This window comes from Pygocentrus nattereri, chromosome 6 (genome assembly GCF_015220715.1).
Source record: "Pygocentrus nattereri isolate fPygNat1 chromosome 6, fPygNat1.pri, whole genome shotgun sequence".
NCBI lineage: Eukaryota > Metazoa > Chordata > Actinopteri > Characiformes > Serrasalmidae > Pygocentrus > Pygocentrus nattereri.
In genome coordinates this window covers 18,410,901-18,432,619 of record NC_051216.1, presented here as the reverse complement: position 1 = coordinate 18,432,619, position 21,719 = coordinate 18,410,901, and the positions used below count along the sequence as shown (strand labels likewise).

Sequence of the window (21,719 nt, the reverse complement as noted above, 5' to 3'; positions counted from 1 at the left end):
TGTAGATTGATCATCCACTAATAATCTTATTGCTGATAGCCCCTGGAAGTGTGTAGAAGAGCAAGGCAAGAAACAGAGCCACGATCAGCAGCACCAGGGCAATTATGATGTACTTCTTATAGTTCTTCCAGATCAGATGAAAGAAACATTTAAAGGGATTCACAAACCAGGAGAATGTGGTATCAGGCCGACTAGAAGAGAACAAAATGTTAATGACTTAAAAACTGATTTTTAAAAAAAAGTAGACTACTAAAAACATGCAATTAAAAGCACTGAAACCCTGGAAAAACATTCAGCGCTACTACTATAGACATTACGCCACCCTTTTAAGCTTATGATGTAAATAGTAACACATCAAATATGGAAATAACTACAATATTAGTCTTACTTGGGTTTTTCTAGAGGTTCTGGCTCCTTGCGTGCTCGACCTACTGGGTTTTTCTCTGCTTCTTCAGCTGTCACCAAGTGGAACTCAGCCTCCACTTTCCCCTAGATCCATTAAAATGAATAATAATGTAATGTGTAGTGGTGGTAATAATGATTTTCAGGGGCACATTAAATTCCTTAACCTGAAACTTTCACAAAAGGCAAGTTTCGAAAAGTCCCTTTCAGAATATACCAAGGAGTTATATACCGTGAGCTCCTCTGCTTTCACAAAAGGCCACCAGCCTTTTGCGCGTTTCTGTTGGAAGATGGAGATGTTCTCACTGCTGTCTATCAGCATCTCCATCTTACAGTCTTTTGCTGTTTTAGCACCACGTGGAAACCCATGCAGGTCCAACTCCACTGTGCCTGGAAAAACAGAAATTCAGACATGAGGGAAAAAAAAAAAAAACAAATTTACTCACATATGCACAACTATAAACTGAAGAAGCCTTTACTGAGAAGAGGATACTAACTTTTTAGGGTTCAAGCATGCAGTGCGTATAACTCTATTGTTTTTGCTCAGATTTTTATTTTTATATTCAGAATGATGGTTTGGCTACCCCAGAGTCCAGACCTCAAAATTACAGGATTTACTTGGGTTATGAGAAGCAGAAAATGTAACCAACTTTTAAGACTGAACTTTAGAGATCCCTGCAGATTTCTTTAAAAAACTGAAAGGAAGTCTGAAAGCTACAACCCTGTTTCCAAAGAAGTTGGGATGCTATGCAAAATGTAAATCCTTTTCACAGGATTTGTAAAAACATTTCACAGTTGGTCTTCTCAGGTTCCCAAACAATTACAAAGTGTTGTTAAAAGGAGGTGATGCAACACAGTGCATGTCAGTACAGCACAGTGGGACAGGGGCAAACATGACCCAGTCCCAACTTTTTTGACACATGTTGTTGGCATCAAACTCAAAATGATTATACATTTTTCAAAAAACGATGAAATTTCTCAGTTTTAACATTTGATATGTTGTCTTTGTGTCATTCTCAATTAAATATAGGGTTTAAAAGATTTGCACATCACTATGTTCTGTTTTTATTTACATTTTGTACATTACAACTTTTTTTGGAAACAAGGTTATATAATGAAGGCAAAAAGTGGTCACAATAATAATGAAAGTTTTGTTATAATTAACTTTTTAAATATAAGTTGTCTGATTTTTGTACTTAATAGCTGTTCTTACTTGAAATTAAATAAATGAAAGGGTGGTTTCTGACTTCTGCACCGTACTTTATACATAACCCTAAAATGAAGACTCTAGTAGCATAATGTATATGTCTTACCCAGGAAGTCATCAGAAGACAGTCTCTCAAAGTCCCACACCTGCATAACTAAGACTGCAGGCAGCTTCTGTTCCGTCTTGTCCAGGGAGAAGATGTGCTCCCGCTTGTTGACCACCACCAGCTTCTCAGCAGGGAGGTAGTGGAAGGGGAACACAAAGCGCCAGTTGAAGTTGCCCTCACCAGTCAGAGAGTTGTAGTGAACATCTGTTTCCTGGCCATCATCTTCAAGACCCTTCAACCACCTGAGGCAACACAGAAGGAGCGGTGAGGTGTTCTTTCAGATACGAGGCCATATCCGTTAATATGTTTATTTTCTCCTGAGTGACACAGACAAGGAACTATTTAGTCTTTTAAACTAGATAAACATACAGCATACAATTACCCTTTGACATAGATGTCACTTGACTGTTGCCCTGTTATGAAATTGGTGTCTTCCAAAATGATGTCTTCTGTGTTCCAGATAATGATCCTCAGCTCATACCTGGGTAAATAAAAAACTGCTCTCCAGACTGCACAATATAGATATTATTTAAGATACGGGCAATTTTTTAGTAAATAACCAATATTACCCTTTGGGTTTGCGAGGAGAAATATCCACAGGAGGTCCAGGATGAGGCATGTCCATAGGAAACATGTCTACCCACATCTGCACCTGGCCCTAGAGAACAGACAAAAATAGAAAAAAAAAACAATCTTAATGTCAGTATTATTAATTAACTTATGGCCTGTAAGACGATCACTGACCTACAGGTGTAAAGAAAAAGTCTGTGAACCCTTTGGTGTCATCATAATTTCAAATCATAATAGTTAACAGCAGACACAACTTGTGACATTTGAAAAACAGTGTTGCCAATGAAGGAGAATCCATTAGTAACTAAATGTAATTGTTAACATACTCCATCAACAATCATACTGCACTAAACTAATAGGTGAGCTATAAATCAGCTTAATACAGATAAGCATTACCTGGTCCATGCCAGGCTTGTCCTGTAGGTAGAGAGTTCGGGTCTCAATGTGTTCTGGCACCAGTTTGCAGCCCACATCTGGCATTTCCTCCCACCTGTGCAGTACCTTCAGAGCCAGATGTTCATAAGACTCCACTATCTGATCTGAAACATGAAAGCATTCTCTCAGCACAACACTTGCAAGTCACACTATGAGAATATTCATCTTCAGGAATCCTTTTTTCCCCAATGGAATTACTGTTACCCTCATCAACAAAAACGGTTTTGCCAGTGTAGACTTTTTCTCCAATGCTGATTCTCCCAGGAGTGAAACGGGGGTTATCAAGTCTGTTTTCCTTGCAGAGCTTAATCAGCAGCTCAGTTGGCTTAATACAGTCTCTCCATGCATTGTATCCATCACTAGCAATAAAAGAAAAAAATAAGCATGTAAGTACAAGTTGTCATAGTTGGTTAGAAAAAATCAAAATCGAAGTTCTTTATATAACGAGTTATGTAATAATTAGGTGTATTCTCACATGGCATATTCAGCAGGCAGCCCACAAGTGGCACGGTGTCTGCTGAAAAAGCGGTTCTCCAAATCTATGTTTGTCTCACCAATCAAATCATCACCACCAACAACATCGTAGTCATAGATGAGAATCCTCAGTAAAGATTCCTTGGGGAAGGAGGCCTGAATTTCAAAGGACCTGACAGAAAGAAATCTATCACTCCACAGGTCTTTGTAAATAACAGCACTTTGTCACAGTGGAACATGTGACATTCTCGCTTTTTGATTAAGTGGTCAAATCCTTACCTCCCAAACACTGGGTTGAGTTGTTTGGGGATGTAGTTGTCTCTGTCCTTGATGACAGTTTTACCAAGTTTCAGCACAATGTAAGGATCTGCCTTGCCATCAGGATCAGCTGGATGGAGGTTGGATGCCTAATATATTTTTAAATATTATTGCATTTAAAGCAGCATGTCACACAATCCACAGTTCAATCTTTGATTATTTACAGTGTTTGGAGGAAAATATACTGCATCTTCTAGTATGTGGTAACAGTAAAGAATGTCATAGTAAAATGAATTCCTGCAGACTAAAGTCAGTATAGCTTCAATAATTTTATCAAGCAGAATGAGGAAATTGCTCAACTCCAGAACTAAAAAAATCAATTTATGGGTGCCAAGACGTAAATATAAACTTGTACTATCTGCTTCATATCTGCTTCATAATGCTTCATTTCTTTAATATTATATTGTACTTTATTTACGTTATATTGTGTATGTATTGTGTATGACTGTTCTGTATGTCTGCGATGGACTGGCGACCTGTCCAGGGTCTATCCTGCCTTTCACCCGATGACAGCTGGGATAGGCTCCACCCCCCCCCCCCCCCCCCCCCGTGACCCAGAGGGAGAAGCGGCTTAGAAGATGTGTATGTGTGTTCTGTATGTAGACTGTCCTATGAAAACCATCTCTTATGCCTTATGTCAAGATTGGATTCAAAACATTTAAAAAATATTCTATAGGCACCTAATGTTGGATACATTTCTGAATGAGTTAGTTGGATTCTTACAGCAATGATGTAAACTCGAATAAGCACATTCACTGGAGCGTTGGATGGAATCCCCTGGTTTATCTTATACTCCAAGGAATCCAAACCCTTATCCTCACCACCTTCGGGCAGCTTATACAGACAGAACCTGCCCTGTGGAAAGACATTTAAAACATTTAAACAGAAATGTATATATATTTGCTTTTTCATCTAAACGGACTATTTTTCTCATGTGTAATAACAAATATGCAACTCACCTTGAAATTTCCAACAAACCTCTCAACACTATAGCCATCTTCCTCATTTGCTTTGCCACGATACAGTTCAAAGGTTTTCACCCAGTCATCAAAAGGGCCAAACTCAGCCTCAAGCTCTTTGTCATATATCTGTGAGGGGAAGTAAAAGTGCGGGTCATTTTAAATCAAGTGGTTCCAAAACTACATGGTGCTGTGAACAGGCTCTGAATGATGATGCAACAGCAGCGTCAGTACTTTGAATATTACCTTTAAGGTTGCTAATTTGGGCTGTTCACCCACACTCCTGAAGCTCATCTGCTTTTTCCTCTCTTTCATTCCTATAGCTTAAAAGTAAAAAACGCCATTACATGTATGCAATATTCATGTTATGGTGTTATGGTGAAATTCTCCAGAACACTTCTCACAATTCTTTTGCCAGGTGAAGAACACAGTACTATACACTCATTAGCCACTTTATTAGCAACGCCTGCACAGTTTGAGACAACAAACCTCTACGTACAGTCTGTGTTAACCTCTAGCCTTTCATCAGTGGTTACTCTCTGACCACATTGTTTCTTTAGACTGGATATTTTTGGGTGGGGGGGGTCACACAATCTGCAGTGATACTGATGTTTGCAAAAATATTGCCTTGTTAGTACCATGTCAGCACAACTGGTCAGCAGCAGTGCTGTGGTCAGAAACTGACCAATGAAGAATGCTATAGAGTGTGGTGGATAAAATGCAGAACAAAAGGTCGGCTGGTTGTCTACCCATATAGCAAAAACTATAAGGCAAGCCTGAGCTCAGACAATCTGGGGGGAAAAGGGGCAATCTGAGGGTGAATTAAGTTTTATTTATTTGAAACATATTGCAGACACTCACTTTTGTTTCAGAAACAAAGCAGAGGCAGCCTAAAACAGCAGTACATCTGCCCAATTAAATGCACTACGAATGTGACACTTTCCTGAAAACATTCTTTATAGCGTTGTGGTAATGCATGCATTTGTGACAAGTCCACACTGACAATCCCTTCATAGAACTCTGCCCTTGCTGGTAACTTTGAAATGTATTTACAGGCCCTAAATCACTCATAGAGCCCTATAACAAATAATACCCTTATACACTGTACTGCTCATAAGTTGACACAGTTTTGTAACACCTTTTGTAACTGTATCTGTGAATGTGCCTGCAATAAGGCAGTTAGAAGTTATATGGTGGCCGGTGAGTGGAAGTTCACGGTAGGTGTTTCTGAAGTGGATAAAGACTGTACATTCATCTAAATGTGCTGAATCCGTATCACTGAAAACAACAGATAAAATGTCATTGACATTCATTGTTTTATATATAGAAGAAATCTCAAAATAACCTTTTTGGGGAAAACACTACTGTCTTCACACAGTTCTTTTGACCACCACAGAAAACTGGAATGAGAACATGTAACAGACTGGATATTCTCAACTATTCTTACCCATACTGGCTAATCCTTCTGAGAGCAAGTTCTGAAGAGGAGGTACTGTAATACACAACACAGACATGTTTGACGATGAATGAAACTTGTACACATCCAGCTGAGCTAATGGTTAAATAAACTGAGAGGTGAATTCAAATTTCTTACCAGCTTCATAGAGGTTTGGAAATGGGCAGATCTCCCTTTGTTTTGACTATGGATGAAAATGTCACCTGTGAGACCAGCAAATAATAAATACAACACATTTATGATTGTACTGGTGAGAAGGGTTATTCTGACCATTTGGATCTTCTCCACTGAAGCGTAGTACTTAGACCACCAGTCAATGACACAGTCAGCAGACTCGTCAGCAGCAGTGCGTTTCTTCCTTTTTGTAGACCTTCGCTTGCTCTTTCTAGACTCTCTGTCCTGTGAGAAAAAGCCAAAGCTGCACATAAACAGGAGCCCTGAATATGTGAAACATTGAGCCTGTATGTTTGTGTGTTGTCTCTTTTGACCCTGTAAAATCCCAGTTTTGTGCTTATTATATACTAAGGCTTATTTTTCAGTACCTACAGGGAATTCAAGGCATACAGGCTGAGCTATTCTTAGATTATAGAAGTGTGTAATGAAACAGGGCCCGCCGGTGGACCCTGAGCATTTAGAATCAGAACCACTTTATTTCTCCAAGTTTCTAACTAAAGGAAAATGAATATAAAAATACAATAAATACAACAGGATAATGAATAATAAAGAGCCATGGAGGAGCTAAAGAGAAGTGAGAATAAGTACATATTCAGATAAGAATACTACATATGAAGGTCTGATGACATAGCCTATAAAATGACAATTAACAGAATGTTATTTAGGGGATTAACTCACTTTCTTTTCTGGAGGCAATGGCTCAGTCATATGAGGGGGTTTGGGTGTCTCCTCCTGCTCTATGTTGATGTAAATGTCCTCAGTTGATTGTGCTTCAGTGACTTCTGGTCCAGGAAGTGGTGCAGCTATAAATTAACGTTAATTTAGTTTCAGTTGAAGTGATATAATGAGAAATGGTGATGTGGAAGTATAGACTGCCAGTTAAAGGTCTTGGGTCACCTTATCTTCTTATGACATTTTAAAGTTTCTGTTTAATTTTCTTTCCATTTGTTTCCTGATTTGCACTTGGCTGTTTTGACCGGAAATTAAATAAAGCAAGGGTCTCCGACTTTTGCACCCTACTGTATTTGCGAAATTATGTTTTCCTCCAAATAAACCTGGCTCGTCTTTAATATGTTAAGAAAACATTTGAAAAGTTTGGTGTCTCCAAACCTTTAATGGGCAGTGCATGCTATGATACATTCAATGAGACTGCATGGCTAAAATAAAACCCCATTACGCTCTATGATGGTTGGCTCCTGTTGCTGTGGTCTTGAAGGTGGTAGGGATGGAGGGGTGTATTTGAACAGGCCCAGGTTATTTATAACGTGGCTGCCCACGAGAGTGCTCCTGCCAAATGCTCTCCAGTCCACCACAGTGATAGAGAGTGGAGGATGGAGGTATTCGTCTTCAGGCAGCTCCTGCACAGAGGAAGGTCACCATAATGCTGAATGCACAAAACATTTTGAGAACGGAAGGAAATAAGAACATTGTAGGGTGTCAGCATTACCACTTCAAAGGAGTCCACTAGCATGCTGAAGTTTGGGTGGCTCTTGTAGCTCTGTATCATGGAGGAGTTGACTCCTTTTCCTGCACACTCTATGAAGACTTGAGGCCGATCCACAGACAGAAGCTGCACCTTCCTGAGCTCTCTCAGACCCCAGAACAGAACCTAAATCCCACACACAGTTACACATTACAGAATATTACTATTAAGTAAACTTCATTTTTATGACTGCTTTTACATAAACCTGAACAATTTTAAACTCACCTCGATTCTGTACTTGCAGAGCACAGGTCGGATGTAAGAAGGCACATGGAAGATCTGGCCTTCTGGGTCATCTATTGGAGGTAGAGCGTGTTTTCTTGTCTTTGAAACCTAGGGGTTTATCAAGGATTCAGTAACAGCAACAAAATATGACAAGGTGCAAACAAATACATGGAAAAAGCCAGTTTACTGTGTATATTTAAACATATTGCAGATCTGCCAAATGGTCATTTTTCCCATAAAGGAAAAAAAATATCAAATGATTTGCATGGGGCAACAAAAAGACTTGTAAACTTGTGTAATGCTAAAAAAAAAAAAAAAAAAAAAAAAACAGTGGAACATCTCACAACTAATTAACTGGCAACAGGTCAGTAACATGAATGAGTTAAAAAATAAAAATTTAAATTAAAAAACATTTCAGAGAAGCTGAATCTTTTAGAAGTAAAGATGAGGAGGGCTTCACCACTGTGCAGGCAAAGAGTTCAGCAATTCAAGAATAACTTTTCTCAACATCAAATTGCAAAGAATTGGGTGATTTCTTTATATACACCACATAATATCATAGAATCTGGAGAAATCTCTGTATGTATGCAAGAGACTAGGCCGGAAACCAGTATTGGATGGCCATGATATTTGGGCCATCAGGCAGCACTGCACTGAAAACAGAGACAATTCTGTCTTGAACAAAATCACTGAAGCAACACTTGCAAAAACCATCACTTTAGATGCAGTTCATCACTACATCTAAAAATGCAAGTTAAAACTCTACCATGTAGAGAAGAAACCAAATATAAACAAGATCTAGAAATGCCTCCACCTTCTCTGGGCCAAATTTGAAATCTTTTAGGAAATCATGGAGGTTGCAAAGATGTGAGGGACCACCAGGCTTTTTATCACTACCAGCCTCTATGATGGTATGGGGGTGCATCAGTGCACATGGCACGGGTGACTTGATTAAGGGTTCCCAGACCTCTCCCACGACCTCCTGTATTTCACACCTTGTTATAAGTATTAAATAATCTGATCATATGTTTGGTCAAATAGTGAGTGCATTTTTGTATCCAACTGACAAAGTACAGTAGAACACTTATATGTTCTAATCCTTACCTCAATGAGCTCAAAAGCTCCAAGTATATCCCCACCTGACAAGCTGCCACAGAAGAGGGGACTGTACTGCAAAAGAGGGGGTGTATATGGCTCCTCAGCGAGTTTGACCTCTGGGATGGCTACAGTGGAACCCAGATACTCTGGCTTACCCTGTGAATTAGAGAACAGCTATTAAAGGATTTTCACTATAAAGAACTCAACATTTAAAAGTGATGCATGTATGGAAGTAGAAATGGTTTACAATCCTCAAATTTCATGACGTGTGATATAATGCTGCACTCTTCATTTGGAAGAGCACTAGATATATAGTTAAATTAAAAATGATACTGCATATTATACTTAACCCTTTAAACACTCATTTGAAATATAATTTTTAATTTAACTATATTTACACCTGCAGGCAGATCTATAAGTAAATGTGTTTTTTTTTGTGACTTCATAAAAAGCAGTGATTTCAAAACTAGCATTGAGTGAATGATGTTTTGTAACTATGTTTATATACTACAAGTACAAGCAAGGAAAACTGCTTTTAAATGATATAGGCCCTTTACTTATATAGGCCCTTACTTGTCCTTATTTACGGAAGTTGGACAGTAGAGAGACGGTATTTATCCTGAGCTTAACCTACTCAATAATCCACTACCTGCTTATCCAGCGAATTAAAAATCTTCTTAAAAAGATGTAATTTGTGAACAGTGTTTTTTTTCTTCACCAGAGCATCATCATCGTAGACTTCAATAGTAATGAGAGGTGGTTCTTGCTGCAGTTCACTGAGCATGCCATGCAGAGCCAGTCTGTCCATTATCAGCATTTGGTTCCAGGTTGGTGTAAGAGTCTGGTTAATGATCTGGTTAATGATGGAAAAGAAGTTGAATACATTTAGGAACCTTAGCCATTTAAATATAACCTCCACTCTGTGTGAGCTCCACTCTCTCTCTCACTGCTCAGTGTTTAACATATTTTGGAGTGAAAGGACAAGATTAAGAAAACAGTGGCTGATTTCAGTTACACAATTACTGTGCAGATACAACAAAACCCTAACACTATGTACATGTTCAGCTATACATATCTGTCAGTGAGAATCCCATTAGAATGCAGATGCTTACTGCAGTCAGCTGGGTATTGGACAAGAATGAGACCCTTGCGAAGGGGTCTGAGAGGCCCGTGTTGTCTGCTGCGATGAGCCCCCGTGCCTGGTACATGTGAGCCCTCAGCTGAAACTCATGGTGCTCTGGAGACAAGAAGAGAGATCAATTATGATCTGCATTAGCATCTTACAACCACCAGAGGGCTCTACCAAAAATGCCCCATATCTGCTTAATTCCATTCAAATTACTTGTGACTCTGTTACACCTGCAGGATGGTACCTTTGTACAGTAAGCTCTCAGGAGGAGTGCTGCTGCTCTCTTCTAATGATTCCCCCTGCAGTTCGAAGCCTTCTGGGAGATTCTTCAGCATATGGGAGGTGTCTTTGCACTTGCCTAGCCATAGATATACATCCACTTTAGCCTGCACTGCCCAGGTTGCTCCATGCTTCCCAGGAGACTAAGAAAGAAAAAGATATTGTTAAACTTTGGAAATGCTGGAAAAGAGAACTGAACATCCTAAAACATCTGTCTGCTGTACACTCACTGAGGAAAGGAATAGCAGGTTACAAAGTCTGTCAAAAGTTTGAGGACACCTTGCCTTCTTACTGTGTTTGATTGTCACTGTTTACTAAAAATAACCGCAAAGATTTTAGTCATAACATAAAACAGCTGTTCACTAATACTTTGAGTATATTTCTGGCCAAAAAGGTGGTTTAAACACTCAAAGGATTTCACAACAATAGAGATAAAATCCATGGGCTATTATTGCCAAAGCAGTGCTGTGTTCCTTTCAGCTTTTAAAGTTTTCTATTGAATATGATAAGTACTTTTAAACTGACACAGAAAACACGCTTAACTGCGGTGAAAACATTTTTAAGCTGGGTGTCACCAAACTTTTAGTAGAGTGTGTATATATATTGATTCGGATGACCAGTACCTTAAGGAACAGGGTGCTGATCTTGCCACAGTCTCTACCTCTCTCCACAAGATTCTCTGAGTACAGCAGGTTGCGAGCAGGAAGGCGGGAATATGCCACTCGTTTATTATTACTAAGCAACCACACAAATACATCTGGCAGTGTATGCTGGGGCTGAGGCCAGGATGAAAAACAGAGGATGGTATTTTTAAGAGTGTTAAAGACACTTAGATGCGTACTGTAATACTGTACTTAGTGTTCATGCACATGCACACACACAAAGACAAAGCTGCGCACAAGAGTGCTCATAAAAAGCTGTGTAATGACCTCTTCCACCAGAAACCGGATTGTTTGAGTGAGCTTCCGTGACTCTGTCAGCATCTCTTTGATGGTCAGTGCTTTTCTTTTGGGCTCAGTGATGCTCTCTGCCACCTCTACCACACTTTCCTGAAGAAAGGAGAGCAATAAAGAAACAAAGAAGACCTGAAAAAGCATCACGACCAGGCACCAGCTGCACTTCTCAAAGAGTAACAGAAAGGCTTAGGCTGATATGTGGCACTGCCTTCCCCTCACCAGCTGCTGTTTGCACAGGGTAAGTCGCTTCTTATCCAGCATGGTCAGGTGGGCTCCTTTGACCTTCTTTTCAGCGAAAGCAATAAACTCCCTAGAGATAGTTTGCAAAATTGCAATATAAAAACGAGGAATGTTTTACATAAGCAGTAATGTACACAATACCCCAATTACCCCATGTGTATTTAGTCATCTCCAAAAAAAAATGTAAAAATTTTTTTTTTGGAGCTATAAAGTACTGTCTGTTGAGTGTAAAAGTTTGGGCACCCAGGGTCAAATTAAGTTTCTTTCTGAACAGAGAACACACTTCTCCACATATTAAGTTCACTTGCTTAAGTGAATATAATGTAAAAATACAACATGTATACAAAAGTTATGGCACATTTTATACACACACACATATATATATGGCATGTTTTATTTATACAATATGTTAAACTCGACAAGTAAATACAAATGGTGCACTAAAATTTGCTAAATTATAGAAAAACCTTGGCGTGTTCTCTGTAGAGGATGTGTCAACTTATTTATAAAATCAACAAATCATGCAATTTCACAGAAATGTTGAAACCTACAAACAATGGTATGCCCCATGAATTAGCCCTGCTAAAGCATTAGCATGGCTAAATCATTATGTAGTTTCTGACACTTCATGACATATTGTTGTTTCTAAAAACAGAAAAAAAAAAAAAATCAAGCTTCATGATTGCTGTTACTCCTGTTTTACATATATACTATTTGCTATCACTATCACTATAAATCATATAATAACCAAATGTGATTTAGAGAGCTGTTTTGCATTTTATATTTATCGCTTAAGGTCCACAAGTGATGTTTAGGCTCATGAACCAAAAACAATTTAATTTTTCCAACTTTCCTTCATCCCACTGACTGTTACTGTTAATGTGCTTTTAAGACAGATATATGTAAACGCCCCCTGTTCTGATTGGCTGCCCTTATTCAAAAACATTCTAAGCTGAAACACTCCTCATAAATGAATGGGTGAGGCTAACTTGCTGTAGGCTGAATGGGTGGATATATGACATTTAAATATTTTATTTTAAAAAGTGAGAAACATTCAGTTTTCCATGATATGGGCACTTTAAGATGATGCCTATAAGACCTCAGCTGCTCTGTACCTGGCATCTTTGCAAAATTCGTGCAATACAGCATGCATCAGAGGCTCCACTCCTGGCTGCTTCACCTTGTCCATCTGTGCCACCTTGGCCACTCCTTCTTCCTGGATCAGACATAACATTATTATAATCATGTAAGCTCTTAGTTGCTCACATGATGCAAACTGCCAACAGATGTGTGTTAACTTACGAACATGAGTGCTATTCTATCCAGCATGTTAGAATGATGAAGGCGGTATGTTCGGTCCTCCCAGCTGCTCCGCACATGGATACAGGGCCTCCGTGTTGAAATGGGTAAATAATAGTACATCCTGCACACATGAGATAATAACACTGCACATAAACCCTTTAAAATATATTTACATTTATGGCATTTGGCAGGCACTCTTAAGAGTGACTTACAATTTGATCATTTTACACAGGAAGGCAAAGGTAGTGTTAGGAGTCTTGCCCAAGGACTCTTATTGGTATAGTGTAGGGTGTTCACCCAGGTGGGGATTGAACAACAGTCTACAGCATAGAAAGCAGAGGTGTTACCCACTACACTATACCAACCATGACTGATATTGGCGTGCTAGATATTGGCATAAGAGTACACAAGTGAGCCTACCTGTTTCCGTCTCCAAGAAGAGGCTTCTCTGGCCGTGTGGTGGACTTGCAGGACGCTGATGACTGAGCTTCCAGAAGAGGGACTGTCATGGCTCCTTCTTGACTTGAATGATCATATCCCTTCTCTGCCTTTTTCTTAGAAGCTGGTGTAGCAACACCATCTATCAAGTTACCAAAGTTTCCTGAAGAATCAAAATACAAAGCAAGTATAAATTCAGTACAACAAGAGACTAGAGAACCATATGTTCAATGAATTATATATAAATTTAACCAGATGTACCAATAGTGAACTCAAAGCTGATGGGTTTGTCTCCAATCCTCCTGTCAATCAAAGTAGCCTCAAATAAAGCACCAAAGAGCAGAAAGCTTTCCTTGTCTTCATTGCTGACCTTGTCAAACAAAACATTTAAAATAAATGCTTCTATTTAGAACCATTTCCATTCTTAATGGTTCTTTGCATGGTGTAGTGGTTCTTTAGATCAATAGAGAACGTGTTGTATATGGTTTGATAAAGCAGTGGTTCCTGCACATGTATATGTTTTATGGCCAAAACAGACCCAATTCAACTCAGGTAGGGTTTGTTAATTAACAGATTAGATGTATCAAGTGTGTTGGCAGCAGGGCAAACACTAACACTAACACCATGTGTGGGGCAAGGGTGCTCCAAAACCAAAGTTGGGAACCACTGCTATATAGCACCAACAAGGGTTCTGCTATTGTTACAAGCCTGACATCATAGGGTGGTTGGTGTAGTGTAGTGGTTAACACCTCTGCCTTCTACGCTGTAGACTAGGGTTCAATCCCCCACATGGGTAAGAACCCTACACTATACCAATAAGAGTCCTTGGGCAAGATTCTTAACACTCCCTTCGCCTACTTGTGTAAAATGATCAAATTGTAAGTCGCTCTGGATAAGAGCGTCAGCCAAATGCCATAAATGCAAATCATAACAGTAGAATAACCCTTTTTTGTTGCTACATTTTCAAGTTACATTTTTATACTGAAAGTATAAGTTCTTTACCATTTGTGGGGGGTCCACAGGTAGCACCATGACCCCCATTTTCTCCTCCTCTCCTCCAACCGCTCCTCCTGTCCCAATTTTAGGGTCTTTACCAGCAGTTTTCCCTCCCTTCACATCTTTCAAAGGCATCTTCAGGGAGAACACAGACTTAGACTCAACTCCTCCTGTTAGGATCTCTACAGCCAGCTGGATGTACAGCCTTCCTCTGTAGGACACTCCTTCACCTATTCCCTCGTTCATATCTTGGCTGTCATCCACTAGCATGGAGTTACGAGGTGAACCATAGATGTTAATCCATGACGGCCCAAATGTGGGGAGGAAACCTAGGTAGGAAAGAGAAATGATGAAAAATGCAGCTTAAGCAGCCTTAAATGCCAGTAAAGATGCATCTGGTCAAATTTAGCATAGTGAAAAAATTATACAGTACTATGCAACAGTCTTAGGCACCTAAGCAAATTGCTTAAAACTATTCATCTGGACAATAACTATAGTATTTATTTTCTTGTAAGAACACAATATAGCATTAAATGAAATACACAACAACAGGTTTGGTTCCAGATTTCTCTTTAATTCCCTCAGGAATCACATGGATTTGTTAAATTCCATCAGCAGCACATCTGATTTACTTTAATAAAGGACTGAGGACCAAAGCAGGTACTGGATGGTAGACACAAATAATACTAGGCTTCCACAATTTGGAAATAAAAAGGTTTGTTAAACGAAGATACTGACAAGATCATAGAACCAACTGGTTTTATATTAATAGATTATGCATAAAATATAAAAAATTGATTTTTATTCCAAAATTAGCATTTTTCTGAGCAACGAAAGCTTACTGTCCAGATAAATGGCTTTTTAAATAGATTTTCCCAGGTGCCCAAGATGTCTGAAATTAAATAATTTTACAATAACATATGAGAAACACGTAATATTTCATGTGTTGTGAAAATTCTACATTTCTTTCTTTCTTAAAAACTTTGAGCAACTGATCTGTACCCTTATCTCCATCTTGGTCATTAGAGATTCTGCGAAGATCGATGTAGTGAGTCCCAATGGCCACATCATTCATGCTACCTTCGTCCAGTACCTGGATCTTCAGTCTCTGGCACAAAGGAGGAAACATCTCCTTAAACACCACCTGCTCATTCCACTCAGGGTCCGCTGTACTCTTCTGTGTGGATGTCCGTGCCTGTTAAAAGCAAAAGAGTCAAACAAGGAAGTTGAATAGTCTGTTATAAACATCTCTGTTAAAGCTTACCAGAAGTAGATACATTTGCTCAGTTACATGAACTCAAGTACAATTATGATGGACTTATTCTTTCTTGAGTACTTTTCAAATCAAAGTATTACATCGATTTCCACTCAAGTATATTTGTGAGGTTACAAATTAGTGCTAAATACTTAGTTACTAGCTCCTTTTTGTGGTTAATGTCATAACGCTACACTCATAACAGTGTCTGTTCAGTCACACCTCTGACTTTGCTTGAGCATATTTTTAGTCCATCAAAAAAAGAGGAACCTTCTTTTTTTTAAAGGTACTTTTACATCTCTTTGAGTCATTTTTTCAGTGATGAAACAATATTTTTAGTTGACTGTGGGTTTAAACTACTCCACCCTCCAGTGGTCACTGGACAGTTGAGTTTATTCAGTACTGCTCAACAGTAAATGCTACTTGCTAAATAGACTCACCACTTGGCCAAAGAACGATACCACCACATACGGATCTATGAGGGCTGTGTTGTCACTAACAAAGGCTTTGGTTACATTGGCCATGATGCTCGAGTTCATTCTGGGAAGACCCTCTGCTTTGTACACTTTCACATAATAGGTAGCCCATGGGCGCATAGACGGGAAACCTTCAGGCAGCAGTGGGTTCCTGGATCAAAACAGCAGTGGTCATTGGAGAAGGTCAGTGTCTGAGTAATATAAGCAGTAGGGTATTCCAGTGAGGCAAGGCGGCTAATCATAAACCATCTCAAACGGAAGACATATCACTGCTGTCGGAATAAAACCTCATATCTCCATTTTTGTCGTTTTCCAGTTTTTGACCATTTTAAAATGCCTGTTGTCCTTTACATTGGATGTACATTTTATGATGAATGGACCAAAACAAATGGAACAAAATTACTTAGGAAAAAAAGTCTGATTCCATTGACTCACATTAAAAGTAAAGTATGTTTTTCCTTCTCCTTTAAAGTTACCATTCTGGAGATACAAGGTTTTGCTCCAACAACTGCGATTTGCTTCTTTGAGAGTATACTAAAAGGAACCCTGCATGAGCACATATAGGAGTACAATATACATATAGTGTTAAGCCCATTCCCTATTTTGCCCTGTATAAACAGAAAATAATAAATAAAATGAGCAATTACTTCTCTATCTGCTCTTCAGCATCACTAAACTTCTGAGAACGGGAGGACAAATCCCCTTTCCCTGTCACGCAGATGTCACACTTCAGGTGACCTCTGACCCCTGTGCTGATATCTGTAGGATCAATAAGTGCTGCCCACTTATTGACAAATTGATGACCTGGTACAGAAAAAAAGGGACTTTAGATTTTGAGAATAATAAGACTGAAGAACTCTTTCATTTAAAAAGGAGAGATATTACCAGGCTGGTTGTAGACAGTTCCAACATCAATCTTGAATGTCCCAATACAGTAGCTTTTCATGATCTTTGAATGCATCACCTATGGAAAAGATCATGTCAGCACACAGAAATTAAATGTGGGTGGCACAGGCTTAGGAAAAACTTGATAAACTGTAATTAAATACTTACTGTTAGTTTAATGACTTTGTCAAAAAAGATTTCTTGGTGGGCAAAGAAGTCAAACACAAAGTACTGTTGGGAAGTAAACAGCAATTTAGTTACATAGTATATGACCCAAATCCACTAAAAATATCCAATGGTGAAGCTATGAAGCAAAGGCAAGCCACCTCATTATAAAATGGTGCATTTGTTCCCTCTTTGACTGAAGTTTGTTTCTTTTCATCTCCGATTTCAATCACCACACTGGGATCAATGTTCTCGCCCACCAGCTGTCTGGCTTCTGTGATATTGATGGAGATCTTTGGAGATTTTGTCACAAAGACAGTCATTTCTTTATCAACTCTGCACTCCATCACCATAATCAAACACTAAAATGAAATATTCTATAGTGTAATGAGACACTCCTGTCTCAATATAAACTGTAATGTCGCCTCTACCTGGAAAGCCTGTGGCCTGCTCTCACTTTCCAAAATCTTGGCTGCAGGCTTGGCTCTGTAGAACAATTCAAAAGGCAACAATCATGTTAATACATATGTGAAAAAGTACTAGTACTGAATTGGGTAAATAAGGGAGAGTTTGCTACCTCTTCGTATTAGTCACTTGTCTAAAGTGGAGGCAGAGAGGTACAGAGGGGCCAGCTTCACTGCCACGTTCAAGGTTTTCATGGTCTAAAACTGGCGTCTCATCAGGAGTAGCTTCAACTTCAGATTCATCTAGAGGGATTATGTTTAATAAAAGCCATGTTAATCTACAAGTACAGTTACAGCAGTCATCTTATATCTGAAATCCTGGATCAGTTTGCAGTCTGTCAGCCATCAACAATTACATGGTGTTAAACCCCATTAAGGGCTCAGCATCTTTACATGAGCTTGTGTTTGCTTTGAAGGCTGTACCTTGAGCACCTTTGTTTGCAAAGACTAGACCTTTGCCAGCTTTCTTTTTCCTCTTCTTCATTTTTATTCCAAATACATTTTTGCTGAAAAACATGAATACATTTTGGTCTATGTAATATACAAATGTATTTCCCTTTTTTTCTCTCTCTCTCACATACAGAATCTCATGAGGAACATGTGGGATCTGCACATCAAATCAACAACTAGATCTACTTTACAATGTGGAAGTGAAATCTAATTTCTGTATTTCATTAATCATATAATAATACTTACCTTTGCAGTGGTGAGCCATCTTTCTCTTGATCCATCCTTTCCTTTCGCAACAAATATCAAAATACAAGTGAAAGCTGGCTATTAAAGTCCATCAGCCCACAGGGAATATGAAAGATGCCTATACAATGGCTTTCCAAGCGAATTAATGAATGCATTGCTTGACACCTCCTCAATACAGACAGTGCAGCGGAATTAATACACCCTCCCTCTCACGTCTATTTGACTTTCTGTGGCAAAAGGATAAACAAGGGCGGTGTTGAGAGACAACTGCATATTTGTGGACACTGAAGCGAACCACCTGCAACATGATGCAGCAGCAGTATGACCATTAGAAAAGACAAAACTATCTACCAAGAATTTGTTTATTTTTGTAGAGAAAGTCTAGTTCAATCAGTGAAAAACACGGGTGATCCAACTACCTAAAGAAAAAATAAAGAAAGAAATAAAAAGCATTACACCATGATAGTTATTTTAAATCCTATATATATATATATATATATATATATATATATATATATATATATAGGATCCTAACTGACATTTCTGCTAATATTATATATATATATATATATATATATATATATATATATATATATATATATATATATATATATATACATATATATATATATATATATATATATATATATATATATATATATAAAATATTAGCAGAAATGTCAGTTATTAACCTTTTTTTCTTTTGTAAAAGAAACTGTGTTTTTATTGTTGAGGTCATAAAAGTACTTGACATATGGCACTGGACACAGTAACCATGGCCTCTGTTCTGTTTACTCTACTCATAGAAGCATCTAGGACTGATGTCTATAAATAAGATCAAAAAAGATCTAACTACAACTAAACATTGACAGAACACAACAGTATGCAATCAATGACTTTTAACAATAACAAATTATAAACCACTGAGGCAAATATCCGTTTGATTATGTCTGATAACAACGATATAGTGACTGTAACAGTAAGGAGTAAATATAGTACATTATAAGTCATCTAACCCTGCTTAGATAGGGACACTATTTGTTGAGTGAGACCAGGATGTGTGGAACTGGTAGGTGAACAAATACACCCCTGGTAAATATGCAGATCAGAGCACCTGATATTATGAACTTTGTTCGTACAGACTGTTTTATTGTGGCTGAGTAAAAGCACATAGTTTAAATGCAGGTTTTAGCACACACTATTTGTATAAGCAATATATAATTCACTTGATATATGTCACAGACTGGGCTGGGTTAAAGCAGAATTTCTGGACATATCAACTGGTTTGAATATGAATCTTATACATAGAACATGACTGCAAAAAGGCAACTTCTTAGTAAAAAGTTTTTTTTTTTTCTTTCAGTCCGACATTGTAAGATGCTAGTGTGGCATAAGAAAATAATCCCTTACAGCAGATTTACAGTAAACTTTCATTCTTCATCCATCCTTCATCTTTCTTCCAAAAAATCTGTCTGTTTTCTAAAACCACTGAAAGCAGAATAAATGGAAATGACAGTGCCTAGTTTAAATCAGCCTATCACACTCAAGCTGAACTCTTGTTCGTAGAGCTGGTGTATTCTTGTTATAGTGCAGGCCTTTAAGGGGATCAGCAATAGGGTTCACATAAACCTGAACATCCATCACTGACATCTAGTGAGAGCAACAGCGGTGCATATTCTGTCCAGTGAGTGTATATATCATAAATGACGCATATATATTCAACGGTTCTGGCGCCTCCATGATTACAGCCCCTTCGCTGTCTTTCTTGCTATTATGCATGCAGCGTGTGGACTCTTGTTACAGTGGAAGCTCTCAGGAGGAATTGCATTCATCCTGAAGTCTCTTGGGAACACCGTCCAGGCCAGTCTGCTGAAGGCATTGAATAAAGATGTATTTGAGTTAGAGAGCTACCCTCACAGATTCTCTCATCCGCATGTGGTGCATGATCAGCCAGCACCACAACAGATCTCTCTCTCACACACACACACACACACACACACACACACACACACACACACACACACACACACACACACACATACATACATACATACATACATACATACATGTTTTTTTCACCCAAAGAATGACATGCACAAATCTTTTCAGTGTTAACTCCTTACATGCTACAGAAAAAGGCCAATATTCACAATAAAGCCCCCTTAAGTCCTGACCAGTCATTGAGTGGCTGAACTATCTGTAAATGTTTGATGCAAAGAACAGGATGACTGCTTGTGACCCTCAGTGCAGACGTTACCTGACAGTGTTCTGTAGCTGAATATCTATGAAAAAAATTGATAAGCAGATGTTGAATGAACAGAACAAGAACTCACGGGCTGAAGATACCAACCACATTCATCAGAAACGGAGTACACCAAGGCTGAGGGCAGCATGAATGACCTGGTGTTCGAGTACCAGTGGTACCAGAATGCCACAGCAAAGAAAGAGGGAGAGTTCAAACAAGAAGTCACAAGAAATCAAGTTACATTACAGTCAGGTATTTAGCAAAGTTTAAAGCAAACTGTATGTATTGTTGTGGAAGTGAGAATGTTCACTTTATTAATTTGTTGTCTTCTTTTTATATAAGTTATATTACACTAACCATGTGTTTAGACAATTGTTTTCGCATGTTAACTGAGTTCAGACAGACTTTTGCCAAATTTGAAATATTACACCACTTGAGTCTAATAATGTTGAAAATACTGTCAGTTGTGTTCGTGTAAAAATAATAATGTGATGCAATAATTCAAGCTAGTTTTAATGTTTTCTTTAAAGCAATATGGATCAAAAAAGCTGAAATTTTAGTGTATTAAACAATGCCATGTATGATCACATTTAATCTTCCTAAAAAATATGGATGCTTTCCAAATAGATTAAATCCATTACCTGCATTAATATTATCAATGTGCAAACAAGATAGTAAACAAAAAGTCAAAGAGGTTAACTGCTCACAGTATAGGCACAAGCTTCACTGCCTCCTTTTCAATGAAATAATATAAAGTTAAAGGAAACATAAAGCTTTAGTAAACATAAACATGCACTGCTGCCTCACTGTCCAAACTTACCACCAAAAATGGTCAATGTGTTAAAAAGGCGTGGTCATGAAACACTTAATTTTTAGGCCAGGAATCTAATACTGTACACTAAAATGATGCAAGTAAATTACAGGGTGGCCATGATTCGCATATTGTAGCTGTCCAAAAAAAAAAAAGAAAAACCCAAACAAAAAGAATTATCGCCATTTCTTGCGATTTTTATTTCTTTATTTATTTATTCATTCTTACATCATTTCAGCTCTTTACATTATGGCTTTTACATTATGTGAAAATTTCATGATGAACGAACCAATAAAATAGCTTGGAATAAAATCTTTTTACATTAACTTTAATATTTTAGGTTAAAGGTTTTCATTAAAGGTTTCCCACTCTACTGTAAAGTCTTTGTGATTTGATGATATGAATGCTGATGCAACAAAAGCATTTTTCTTAAGAAATTATACAAATACACTGTACATTTTATGTATATATCATA

At 38.2% G+C, this 21,719-nt stretch overlaps 2 protein-coding genes across 10 annotated transcripts in view; both read right to left on the bottom strand.

Annotated features, from left to right (window-relative positions):
- Positions 1 to 10: 10 nt before the first annotated feature.
- On the bottom strand, positions 11 to 18,223 carry fer1l6 (fer-1 like family member 6). The gene is made up of 42 exons (XM_017691707.2): positions 18,189 to 18,223; positions 17,916 to 17,998; positions 17,606 to 17,735; positions 17,460 to 17,514; positions 17,190 to 17,321; positions 17,032 to 17,094; positions 16,864 to 16,942; positions 16,626 to 16,782; positions 15,943 to 16,129; positions 15,250 to 15,442; positions 14,254 to 14,576; positions 13,513 to 13,621; positions 13,234 to 13,414; positions 12,814 to 12,934; positions 12,627 to 12,727; positions 11,491 to 11,581; positions 11,245 to 11,364; positions 10,939 to 11,091; positions 10,281 to 10,458; positions 10,020 to 10,144; positions 9,626 to 9,760; positions 8,914 to 9,063; positions 7,810 to 7,917; positions 7,549 to 7,710; positions 7,279 to 7,459; positions 6,780 to 6,904; positions 6,198 to 6,326; positions 6,066 to 6,111; positions 5,919 to 5,963; positions 4,718 to 4,794; positions 4,472 to 4,600; positions 4,236 to 4,367; positions 3,474 to 3,601; positions 3,196 to 3,366; positions 2,925 to 3,079; positions 2,682 to 2,824; positions 2,285 to 2,373; positions 2,098 to 2,196; positions 1,716 to 1,957; positions 635 to 792; positions 389 to 489; positions 11 to 191 (listed from the first exon to the last, which is right to left on the bottom strand). The coding sequence occupies exons 1-42, from the start codon at positions 18,221 to 18,223 to the stop codon at positions 11 to 13; spliced, it is 5,502 nt and encodes a 1,833-aa protein (XP_017547196.2).
- A 3,239-nt stretch (positions 18,224 to 21,462) lies between these two features.
- prkag3b (protein kinase, AMP-activated, gamma 3b non-catalytic subunit) overlaps positions 21,463 to 21,719 on the bottom strand; it is an 11,984-nt gene continuing 11,727 nt past the window's right edge. For 5 of the 9 annotated variants that reach the window (XM_017691703.2, XM_017691705.2, XM_017691704.2 and 2 more), the window contains exon 12: positions 21,464 to 21,719. This exon is cut by the window's right edge and continues 977 nt beyond it. The gene's annotated coding sequence lies outside the window, so the exon portion shown is untranslated. The other 4 variants (XR_001857595.2, XM_017691698.2, XM_017691699.2 and 1 more) reach the window with 1 other exon arrangement.